General features: G+C 40.5%; 1 protein-coding gene across 1 annotated transcript in view; it reads right to left on the reverse strand.

The window, feature by feature from the left end:
- YLPM1 (YLP motif containing 1) overlaps positions 1 to 6659 on the reverse strand; it is a 64082-nt gene extending 57423 nt beyond the window's left edge. Inside the window, 3 exon segments of the mRNA XM_074235715.1 lie at positions 5671 to 5961; positions 5963 to 6001; positions 6003 to 6659. Coding sequence (XP_074091816.1) covers positions 5671 to 5961; positions 5963 to 6001; positions 6003 to 6542 — 870 coding nt within the window. The 5' untranslated portion in view covers positions 6543 to 6659.
- Between the last annotated feature and the right edge of the window lie 6342 nt (positions 6660 to 13001).

A 13001-nucleotide genomic window follows, 5' to 3' on the forward strand; every position in this document is an offset into this window, starting at 1 on the left:
GGATATACCCAGAAGCACTAAAAAATTAAATACTAGCCTAGAATCATACATCCAATAGAACTAGCAGTCAAGTTTTCCTCTCTGTCATCTTGCTTTTCATGTTTATTCATATCTATTGAAAAATTAATTCTCATTTTACTCAAAAGTAATAAATGATGATGATGGTTAGAGTGTCTACTTAAGTCAGTCAATAAGTATTTATGAAATGCTTACCAGGTGTCCGGCACTGTACTAAACCTTCAAGAAGCTACCATTCTAATGGGAGAGACAATATTCATATAACTATTTAAGTATCTATAAGATATACATGAAATAAACTGGAAGTAATCTTAGCTGGGATACATTAGAATTAATAGAGGCTGGAATAGTCTTATATAGAGGGAATTTCAGCTGAGATGAAGCAAGTCAGGGAAGTCAAGAGATAGAGATGAAGAGGGAAAGTATTCATGGCATGGAGGACAGTCAGTGATGATGCCCGGAGCTAGGAGATGGAATGTTTTGTGGGAGGAATGGTAAGAAGGCCAATGTGAACGGATCACAGAATACTTAGATGGGAGTAATGCGTAGGGTTTTTTCCCTCTACAAAGAAAAAAAATTACCTTTGGATGGGAGAGGATAGAACAAAAATGGTTCAAGGGGGAGACAGGGTAAGGGGATACCCAAGATATATCAGCGGGTAGGAAGAGATCACCAAGCTGTCATACTCATCTAGCTCAGATTACCTATAAACTCAAGAAATGAAAAAGCTAGAGGAAGTGACTGCTAAACCAAGAAAGATCAAGAACAGATGTACTATCACAACTAGAAACTTTCAATGACTTGATATTTTAAAATGAGAAGAGAACAGTTTGTAAACTACAGACCAAAGAGACCAATTTCAATTCCTGTGAAGATTCTAGAATAGACTAAAGAAATCATTAACATTTAAAGAAAAGTCATCAGTGATCAAAGGAGTCAGCACTGGGTTTTTTTTTTTGGCAAGGTAATGGGGTTAAGTGGCTTGCCCAAAGTCACACAGCTAGGTTATTAATAAGTGTCTGAGGCCAAATTTGAACTCAGGTCCTCCTGACTCCAGGGCCAATGCTGTATCTACCGTAACACCTAGCTGTTTCAAGAACAAATCACATGAGACTTTAGGTTCCTGGGTGTCTCTAAAGGCCCAAGCTCAGTGAAGCAATGTCCAATTACTCTGCTGTGGCTTTCATATGCCTTATGAGCAAAAAAAATGATGAGGTCTGAGAATACCTACATCTGGTGGCTCCTCTTCCAACAGAGGTTCTGATTCCCCATGGTTAACGTATATATCCAACAGACCAGAAGAAGCCAGTCTGACATCTACCCTCACAAATGTTTTATCAGAGTATTAAAAATAAATTTTAAAATTTGATATAAAATAGTGGTAAAAGTAGTGACCAGAGAACAAAGATAAAGTGAATATGGCTGCTGAATTTTCTGGGATGCTAACATAGAAAACATTCATGATGTTTTAATGAATAGGCTGCGTTGTAGCTGTATTTGACTATTCCTATTCTTTGAAGAGCAGGGCAAAGAAAGACCATGATGGAATGTGAATTGGTTATATTTCTGGTTGACAATTCAATAAAACAAACATTTATATCTATATCTTGTTAAATAAAACAGAATGACTGAGAGTTTAGTAACTTCATCTTATAAGAGAAGTGGTAAGAGCCACGAAGTCTCATGAATAGACATCATATACAACTTATTTTACCTTAGACAAAGTACCAGTTTTCAAAGAATGGTAACAATGATTTCGACCTCCTACAAAGAATAGTAACAATGATTTCAACTTGTCTGGTTATTTGTTGCTGTCACCTACAAGTCACTTCCTCCGTTTTCAAAGATCATAGGAATATAGAACCAAAGCTCTGGAGGTAGAAAAGATCTCAGGGGTCCTCTGGTCTGACCCTTTCATTATACATTCATTATACACAGTACCTGTGCTCAGGCTTCCTTCCACTTCAATCCCTGTACTTATACTTACTTATACTTGAGGACTTCAGTATCCACACAAATGTGGATATAATTCATATAATGGACATAATGTCCCTTTAAATATCCTGGCTTCCAGTTTGTCACTCTTCAACTCCAATGACCTACCTCCCTGTTTCACCTCACCTCAGCTACCCCCAGGAATGGTCATAAAATAGATAATATCACTTCATGGTATTAACATCTGCTATTTTCTCTTACCATAATCTCTTATTTTTTCATCTCTCTATTTCACTTCTCCCTAAATTTTATTCTTCATCCTTACTTCCACCTTTAGTCTTAACACTATCTCCATACTTTCTCTAGGTTCATTTCTTGCCATCACAGTTTTGTTTAAGTTAAACTATGTATTATCCTCCATCTTAGAATCTCTTGTTCTTCTAGCCTTCCAACATTCATATCTGCCTATCATCAACCCTAAGTCACCCCTCCCACCACCACCACCACCACCACCACTAATGTCTTCTCTGCCCATACTTCGAGGGCTACTGATACTGCCAGACAGAAGTAGTCAAACCAACCATAATGACTTCAAAACAACTTAATGTAGTAATTAATTTTACTAAACTCCTCATTATTATAGGCCACTCCTTTTACTCTTCCCTGAATCATTTTCTCCCTGCAATAGCTTATAAATCATGTCTCTTTCCTCAAGCCCCAAAATCAATTCCACTCCCTCTCTTAGCATATAATTCACATTTATAAGAGAAATTCATAAATTTGAACTCCCTAATCTCCTCCTCAAATACCTTCTACTCACTATTATCTCCTCCTTTGTTACAATATAAGGAAGAGATTTCTCTTCTCTTTACCAATACTAACCCCTCTATTCATGTTATTTCATCACCTTCAAGAAATCTTCCCTATTATATCATTCCCTCCTTTATCACAAATCATTCCTTATCTAATGGTTCATTCCCCACTAATCTAAAAAAATTCTCAAACTTCATTCATGCTCACTGCCAAATTCTAGAGTAATTTATATTTGATGCCTCCTCTTCCTCACTTCTCAATTCCTGGCTTCTTAATCTTCCACTACATTGAAATCCTTTCTCTCTCAAAAGTTACTAATGATCTCAATTACTAAATCCAGTGACATTTTTTTAATCTTCTTTTTTGAATACTTTGCTATATTTGACACTACAATCAGTCATTCCTCGATGAATGCTCTTTCTCCTCCTCTGGTTTCCATAAATGTTTCATAAGATCATAAATAACCAACTGGAAAAGACATTAGAGATAAAGAATCTAATCCCTCTTTATGGATAAGGAACCTAAAGCCCAAGGGGCTCAAGGTAAAGTGACTTGTCCTGGGTTGTTGTTATTTGTCCTTTACTTTCAAAGAGGAGGCATGACATCATGTTGATGTCCTGACTTGCTCCTGAATTGGATTTAAGTTCGGGAGAGTTACACAAAGTTGTCAACTTCATTTTCTCTAAAATTTTATCATCATAGAAATCCAGACAGGCAAAGGTCCAGGATGTAGAGGATGATTTTGTTGTCTTCAATGTCTGACCAGCACTCCACAATGTCTATCTATTTCAGTCACCTTCAAAGTCATTAGAACAAATAGTTCCCATACTTCCATTCTGTCAGGGGAAATCTTCACAGGCCTGGGTTAGATACTCCTTTAATTTCAATAGGTTTGAAGCCTATTGGTTACCCTCAATCTGGTTTTGGCCTAATTTACTGGGGTTTGGCCACTGTGCCTGCCATTATCTTCTTGGAGCCACAGGGGAGAGTGAAATGCCAGGTGGATGAGCAGTTCCAAAACAGGGCTCACTCAATAAAGCCTCATATCTATTTGAACAATCCATATACCCCCGAGTTACACAGATAGCAAATAGCAAAACCACAACTCAACTCAAATTCAATCTTCTTTTTACCAAACCACACCCTTTCTTTCTCTTTATGATAATTTTTATAAAGCACTTATCAACCTTGTATTCCCTCCTTCCTAAACCTGTTCTTTGGTCTTTGGATGAACATCATAAATTTCTCATTCCTGTACATAGATGCTTCCCAAGGATTTGTTCCAGGCTCTTTTTTCCTTCCTTAAATCTCTCCCTTTCAGTTATCTTATCATCTACCCTTGGTTAATTATAATTATATCCCTCTTTTGTCCCTTCTTCCAAACTTCCCTATTTCCAATATTAGTGTTATCTTTTGACTCTGCTCTTTTCTCAACCAATACCACCTCTATCCAGCCAACAGTTGCTAAGTCCTGTTCCTTCTTTTGTGACCTCCTCCATGGCTACCACCCTAATTTTTGGCCTCATCTCCTTGGGCCAGAACTATTTTTGTCTCCAGTTTCTCTCCAACACCAATCTTTCCTTCCAAAAGCAGAGATCATAGTTGCTTATTAGATAAAACCCAACCCCAACCTATACTTATTTCATTTTATTTCACTTTATACAATATACATTCAGCCATGATGGAATACTAAGTGGGCTCTATACTTCATATTCTATTGTCACATGTTTGGAGATGCACCTTTCCCCTTCATCTCTGCTTTTCAAAATTCCATATTCCTTTGAGGTCCAGCTCAAACGTCAACATCTACGAAATCTTCTCATAACTTCAGGGTCCTTATATCACCATTGCTCGCTCCCAATCATTAGCATTTTCTCATTCCTCAAATTACCTTCTCTGTGCACAGCTTATACTCTCCCAACAATAACTCTAGTAAAATATAAGCTCCTTAAGGGCAGACTTTTTGATTCCCCAGTCTAGAGAAGCATCTACCTTGTACTTAATGTCTGTTGAATTCAACTGAATTATTTATGGCCAGCAAGATGGAATACATCTATCGTTGCACTGGAAAAATTAAATGAGTTTGAAACTAATTTTCAAAAAGGGCAAAGTAAATGCTCCATGGGAAGGAGTGATCAAATACAAAACAATTATCAATTACTTAACAAGTTCACTCTTGGCAAGACAATCCTCATTTTCCAAAACCAGTTAAGACTGGGCAGTGAAAAGAACCCAAGTTAGAAACTTAAATTGTTTTTATTTATCTATAAATGGTTTTCAAAATAAATTAAAAAATACAGCTAAAATTTTGCAAATATTACACAATCAAACCAGTTTTATCTTTTCAATGGAAAGTTTGGCTTCAATTACTAAGGGAAAGTCATTTTTTTTACTTTTAGCAAAAATCTTGAGCCTAGTAGAAACTTTTTAAAGAGTTAAATCTGAAATTTAACTGCGATAGCCTTTACTCATCTTACTAATTTTAAGGAATTAAAACCTTTAAACGTTAGCTGTTTTATAAACTATAAATCTCTCGGCGCGGCTAGGTGGATAAGAGCACCGGCCTTGGACTCAGGAATACCTGGTTCAAATCCGACCTCAGACACTTAACAATTACCTAGCCGTGTGGCCTTGGGCAAGCCACTTCATCCCGCTGCCTTGAAAAATCTAGTAAATAAACTATAAATCTCTCAAGCAGGGAAGCGGCTCGACAGCTTGAGTATCTCCATGGTCTGTATGCTCGGGTTTGATTGTTTTCTTCTTTAGAAGCCTTTGGATCCTGCTCATCACAGAGGACCCCTCCAGATTCCAACACATGCATGCTCCACTAAGGAACTTCCTCTCCTGCGTGAATCTGAAGATTCCCCCAAAGCGGCCAATCCTCTATCAAGCAGGAATGCTTACCTGTGGGGTCATAGTGGAGGGATCTGGTTGAGGAGCTGACTGCTCAGCACTTGAACTCTTGGGACCACTCTCCAATGGCTCTTGCTGGGCAGCTGTACTGGTACCAGAAGGGCTGGGTTGTGGCGGAGCCAGCTGGGATTTGGAATGGGGCTGAGAGGAGTGGGAAGGGGATGACTGGGACTGGGGCAAGTAAGGCTGAGAAAGGGGCAGGTAAGACTGCGAGGAGGTGGAATAGGAAGCGGCGGCCTGGGAAGGTGCGATGTAGGACTGGGAAGGGGGGGACTGGGAGGGGGGACGGTTGGGCCGGCGGCAGGTAGGACTGGGAGGAGGACTGGGGGGAAGTAGGAGGGCGGAGGCTGGCCGGGCGGCATGTAGGGCTGGGACGGGGGGCCGTAGGAGCCGGGGGGCACCGGGGGCGACTCGGGGGGCGAATCCAGCTCCATGGGCACGGGGCCGGGCGGCCCGTCGCGATGCTGCTGCTGGAGCATCTGGTGCTTGTACTGCTGCTGCTTCTGATAGCTCAGGACCGGCCCCGGCGGCGGGGGCATGGGCGGCGGCGGCGGCTGCCAGTCCCCGTAGCCCCCGCCGGGCATGACCGGCGGGGGCGGCAGGGGCGGCGGGGGCAGGTGATGGGGCTGCAGGACGCACTGCATCTGCTTCTGGTGCATCTGCTGCAGCTGCTGGAGCTGCGCCAAGTGCTGCTCGCGGAAGCTCAGGAAGCCCGAGGAGGCAGGGGCCGCCGGCGCCGCCGCGCTCGAGTAGCCGCCGGGCCCCGGGGAGGCCTCGGGGAGCCCCACGGGCGGGGGCGGCGGAGGCACCGGGGGCGGCGGGTAATGGCCGGCGCCGCCATACCGGCCCCAAGTCGGGTACATGTCGGAGCGGGGGGCAGAGAGATCCCCGGCGCCGTTACTCGTCGCAACCGACCCGGAGGGGGGCTGCAGCCGCCGCGACAGCCGGAACTCGCGGCGTCTCCAGGCCCCGGAGCGTGTAAACGGAGCGCGCCGGTGCGCAGGCGCCGAACGCCTTCGCCCGCGACTGCAGAGGCCGAGCCAGGGGCGGGCCGAACCCGCCGCGCCTGCGCGGGGACCACCGAGAGGAGAACAAAGGCGAGGTAGAGCGGCCCCAGCGTGGGTTGACTCTCGGTTGCCATCTGCCGGCGGGCCCCGGAACTTGCCTCCTGCCGTGGAACGTTACCATAGAATCGCCGACTGTTTAGAGTCCCCAAGCCACCCCGCGGGCGTGGGCCGCGTCACAAGTTCAAAGGTCAAGGGGACGTCCGCTAAGTTACTCCAAGGAAGAGGAGACCCCAAGGGCCGCGGGCCCCCAGCCTGCTGCTGAAAACTAGAGCAGAACTGAAAGGAAACCAGTCCATTTTGTTTAATCGATGGGTAAATCGGGGTGGATAGCGCACCGTCCCTGCAGCCGGGAGGACCTGAGTTCAAACCCGGCCTCAGACACTTCATAATTGCCTGGCTGTGCGGCCTCGGGCAAGCCGCTTAACCCCATTGCCTTGCAAAAAAAAAAAAATTAAAAAAAAGAATTTATGCTGTAGAACTTGAGGAACCATTCACATTTGGGTTTTGATTTACCCATCGATTCAATTTTTTTTTAAAAAAAAATTAAAAAAAAGAATTTATGCTGTAGAACTTGAGGAACCATTCACATTTGGGTTTTGATTTACCCATCGATTCCATTTTTTTTTAAAAAAATTAAAAAAAAAAGAATTCATGCTGTAGAACTTGAGGAACCATTCACATTTGGGTTTTGATTTACCCATCGATTCAATTTTTTTTTTTTAAAAAAATTAAAAAAAATAATTTATGCTGTAGAACTTGAGGAACCATTCACATTTGGGTTTTGATTTACCCATCGATTCCATTTTTTTAAAAAAAAATTAAAAAAAAAATTCATGCTGTAGAACTTGAGGAACCATTCACATTTGGGTTTTGATTTACCCATCGATTCAATTTTTTTTTAAAAAAAAATTAAAAAAAAGAATTTATGCTGTAGAACTTGAGGAACCATTCACATTTGGGTTTTGATTTACCCATCGATTCCATTTTTTTAAAAAAAAATTAAAAAAAAAAGAATTCATGCTGTAGAACTTGAGGAACCATTCACATTTGGGTTTTGATTTACCCATCGATTCAATTTTTTTTTTTTGCAAGGCAATGGGGTTAAGCGGCTTGCCCGAGGCCGCACAGCCAGGCAATTATGAAGTGTCTGAGGCCGGGTTTGAACTCAGGTACTCCAGACTCTATCCGCACCCGGCCTCCCCTACAGCATAAATTCTTAACCTAAGTCTTTTCAAAGAATCGGTAACTGCATTTTAATATAATTGGTTTCCTATGTATTTTTATGCTGTGCTTTTAAAAACATTATTCTGAGGAGTTTTACCATACCACCAAAAGAATTCTGGACAGGGGAAAAGGTTCAAGAAGCAAGTTCTGAAGTTCACAAGGGAACACAGAAGCAGAGTAGCATTGATACTAACACAGGAGGTCAAATAGACACTTTTTAAAAATGAAGGTATATATGTTCAATTTAACAGTATCACAGGCAACCTTTTTGTTTTTCCTTCTATGGGTCATGGTCATAATTTAAAAAAAATTTCAAAGAAGAAACTGCTTTACAGAGTCAGCAGGATCTTCTATTTGGTTCAAATTCCTTAGCCCAGCATTCATATCCTCCACAATCTTGAAGAAGTCTCAAACGGAGTTGAGTGAAGAATTCATGAGACAAATGAAGGATATAAATTAGATTTATTCCCTTTCAAGAGTGAGCTGAGTTCCCTATTAGAACTTTCCCTTTTCAGGGAGGAAGTAGAAAGTAATTTATATAGACAAGATTTTACACATAACTAGCTCATTATGACTAAGTGCCTAAATTGAAACTAGGGCTCAGGGGGCAGCTGGGTGGTACAGTGAATAGAGCACCGGGCCCTGGAGACAGGAGGACCTGAGTTCAAATGCAGCCTCAGACAATAATTGCCTAGCTTCTGTGATCTGTCAAGCCCCTTAACCCCTTGGAAAAACTAAAAAAATAAAAAAAATAGGGCACAAACAAAAATTAACTCATCAGTTTAACTCTTTGTTAGCATAAATCTGACCTATCTTTCCCATCTTACTTTCTACACCTACCCTAAAAAAAAAAACCACCCCACCCAACCTGAATTCTTTACAGTCCTCTCTGTTTCTTCAACTGTAAAATAAATGATGCAATTGGGCTAAAGAACAGGGACTCCAAAGTCCTTTCCAACTCTAAATTCTTTCATTTTTTCCCATGCCATGCTCATTTCTAACTTTTTCCTTGGCTTGGAATATGTGCCACACCTCCCCCATTTAAATCCTCTCCATCTGTAAAGGCCCTGTGAATATTCCACCTGCTTCAGGAAGTTTTCCTTGACAATATGAAGTCACCTTATTCTTTTTTTTCTCTGAATTTCTATAGCATTTATGGTCTGAACCATACCAACTACCATTTGATTTTATACTTTTCACACTTCTGTTCTATTTGTGTGATTCTCATCTTATCCACCAAACTGAGGAACTGGGAGGGTGGTGCATTTCTTTACAATAATAGAAAAGATGGTGGTAGGGAAGATTTAAGGGGAAAGATGAATTGAGTTTTGGGCATGCTGAATTTACAATGTTTCCTGGATATTCAGTTTGATATGTCTAAAGATGTACTTACTATTTCTTATGTACAACTATCTATCCCAAAATGGTAGAGAGTTCAACAAGGAGACTAATTTGAAGTACTGTTACAATAATACAGGCTAAGGTTGCTGAGTACATGAATTAGGATGATGACTGTATGATTGTAGAAAAGGCAACAAATACAGAGAAGTGCAAGTAGAAGTGACACTCAATCCATCGGAACAAACAGGGAGGCCAAGATTCAGCATCTTTAACCTTTTGCCCTAAAACTGTAGAGATTATGACTTTACATTTCAGCATCACCCACCACTGTTCCTATGGCTAGCAAACTCCATCCACCTGTTGCTCTCCCTTGCCTATCTTTTATTGTTCAATTGTGTCCAATTCTTCATGACCCTATTGGAGTTTTCTTGGCAAAGATACTCTTAGCTCATTTTACAGATAAGGAAACTGAGCTAAGTGTTAGGTTTAAGTGACTTGCACAGCTAATACATGTCTGAGTCCACATTTGAACTCAGAAAGATGAATCTTCCTTTCCTTACTTCTCAGTCCCTTATTTCTATCCCCAACTTGTGTCTCATTTCAACTCTATTCATACATTCCACTACACCTTTTGAAGGTCCTTTTCCAAAAAGGATCAAATTTATAATTGTTTCATGTACTTTAAATTGAGAATAGGCAGAGAAATCTATAATTGCACTTTCCCAGACTTGGCTGCTATTACCACTAGTGTGTGTTAAGGTTTAATGACACCCAATTTTACTTAGAACCAGCTTCTGAACTCCCCACAAGCTTATTGATGCAGCACAATTTTAATTTCACCTTCCTCACCCTGAGCAAGCCTCCTGGTAAATTTTTAGAAACCTCACTTTAATTATTGGCTTATATTTCCTAGCTCCATCATTCTATTAGAGAGGTGACAATTGTCATGACAGGTCTTTTGTTTGAAAACCCTATGTAAACCCGGGCCCCCTAGTGGTTGTGTCTCTTCAGCTGGAGTGTATATTCAACTACTGACCTGAGCCACCATTCTGCACCCTACTTCTTTGTGAGATCCATCTTTCTATGAGTGCTCTTTGTCTGCAATCTTTGGGTTGGCAGTGTACTGACCTTTTTTAAATTCTATTGATTTTTAAATCTTTTTTAATTTAATTTTTAAGTCAGGAGACCACTGAATTGCTGTACATCTGTTCATACCCTCCTATATTGTGCTTGGATATGAGTATGATTAAACTACTTTTAGTACAGACTGGTGTTGCTGAATACACTCAAATGCTACTGTCAGTTTGTTTGACAATCCAAATAATTTCTGATCTGGATCAATTTGACTTTAATCTATTTGACTTTAATCTTACTGAATCTAGGAATCCCAGGGTTCAAGAGATCTATCAGCCTCAGCTTCCTCATGAAGTAGAGATTACAGGTAATTACTACAATACTTAATTTGCTCTACTTTCTTGAGAAATTCAGCCCAGTCTTCAGCACCTCTGACTCAAACTCCTGCTCTTATAATAGATAGGATACTTCAATATTCAAGCTAATGATTCCTCAAATACTCTAATCTTCCAGTTCTTCACTCTCAATCAATGAATAAACATTTTAAAGCACTTATCTATAAACATTAGAATAAGTACTGAGGAAACAAAAAAAGGCAAAAGGTATTCTGAAACTCACAGTCTAAGGGGGGGGGGGACAACATACAAACAAAAATATACAAAGTGAGATAGGATAAATAAGGAAAGGGGTTGGGTAAGCTTCCTATAGGAGGCAGAATTTTAATAAGGATTTAAAGGAAACCAAGGCAGTCAGTAGTTGGAGTTCAGGAAAGAAATGGCTGTCTATTCCTCTGCTGTACATTACCCATGCATAGGTTTCACCTTGGGTTTCACTGTTACCCACAAGTATTTCACTTCCTAGATAAAAACCAAACAAAACAATACAAAAACCTCTGATACTCCTCTACTTGACCACTGTATCTCTTCCCCCCCCCATCTCTGGGCAACTCTCCTTTTAAATATACTCTCCACCCATCAGAATTTAGCCCTGCTCTTCTCTGACTTCAATTTCCTGGCTTCCTAATCTTATTGTAATAGTTAACTAATTCAATTCAAATTATCTTCCACTCAACAATCCCTCAGCCCCTTATCTATCATGTTGAATACCTCCCCAATAATCATATGCAGAATTATTTTTATTATCTTGCTCCTCTGCTCCTTCTTAGATTGTTTGTTTTGTTTTGTTTTATCCTGTTTTTCCTGGTGAAGGTACTAGAGTGGTTAGCCATTTCCTTCTCTAAGTTATTTTACAGATGAGGAAACTGAGGCAAGTGAGGTTAAATGGACTTATCCAGGGTCTCACCCAGCCAATAAGTGTTTGAAGCTGGATTTGAACTCAGGTCTTCCTGACTCCAAGTCTGGCATTCTACCCATTGAATCACCTAGTTGCTCTTTTTTGATATATGATGTTTAATGAAGTTGAAAATGTGACAGGACATGTTAAAAGTTAAATGGGTCCTCACTATAGGAAGGAAATCTTTTTCATCTTCCCTGATTGACTGTTTCACCCCCCCCCCCCAAAAAAAATATTTCTCTTCTCAAGCATTCTACCCCTCCCCTCCCTGATGCTTTTACCTGAGGTTTAGAAAGGATACAGTTAATTGGGGGGAAAGTATTTCTGCAAGTATTTCTGATAAAGGTCTCATATCTAAGATATAAAAGGAACTAATTCAAAATTATAAGAATAAGAGCCAGTCCCTAATTAATAAATGGTCAAAGGATATGTATAGACAGTTCTCAATGGAAATCTAAATTATCTATAGCCATATTATTATTATTATTATTATTATTTTTTTTTATGTTTTTGCAAGGCAAATGGGGTTAAGTGGCTTGCCCAAGGCCACACAGCTAGGTAACTATTAAGTGTCTGAGACCAGATTTGAACCCAAGTATTCCTGACTCCAAGGCCAGTGCTTTATCCACTACGCCACCTAGCCGCCCCTAGCCATATTATTTTTAAAATATTTCAAATCATTAATTACTAAGAGAAAGACTTTGTTAAAGTAATTCTGAGATTCCACCTTCAAAATCATCAGCCTAATAAAGTTGACAAAAAAGGGGAAATGACTTGTGTTAGATAAAGGAAAACAGGCATGTGGTGAAACTGGTTATCCAGTCTTTCAGGAAAGTAATTTGGAACTATGCCCCAAAAAAGTTACTAAACTGCATGCCTTTTGACCCAAAGATTAGGCCTATGTGCCAAGGAGATCAAGAGAGAGATTGAGAGAGATCCGAGAGAGAGAGAGAGAGAGAGAGAGAGAGAGAGAGAGAGAGAGAGGTTCTATATATACAAAAAATATTTCTAGATAGTAAAGCATTTAATAGGCACTTTCCATATGCTAGATGTGTTAAGAATTGGGAATATAAATACAGGTAAAAAAGAAAGACAACCCTTGACCTCAAGGGGATTCTATCATAATTGAGGAAGACAACAAATAAAGGAAAGCTGGAAAGTCTTTGGCAAGTGGAGAATGAGAATTCCAGAGAATTAGGAATAGATCCAGAAAGAACCTCTTCAAAGGAAGTTCTGTCCATCGGATTTTCTTCGCAAAGATACTGTGGTTTGCCATTTCCTTCTCCATTAGATTAAGGCAAACAGAGGTTAAGTGACTTATTC

Source organism: Macrotis lagotis, chromosome 4, assembly GCF_037893015.1.
Source record: "Macrotis lagotis isolate mMagLag1 chromosome 4, bilby.v1.9.chrom.fasta, whole genome shotgun sequence".
NCBI classification, from domain to species: domain Eukaryota; kingdom Metazoa; phylum Chordata; class Mammalia; order Peramelemorphia; family Peramelidae; genus Macrotis; species Macrotis lagotis.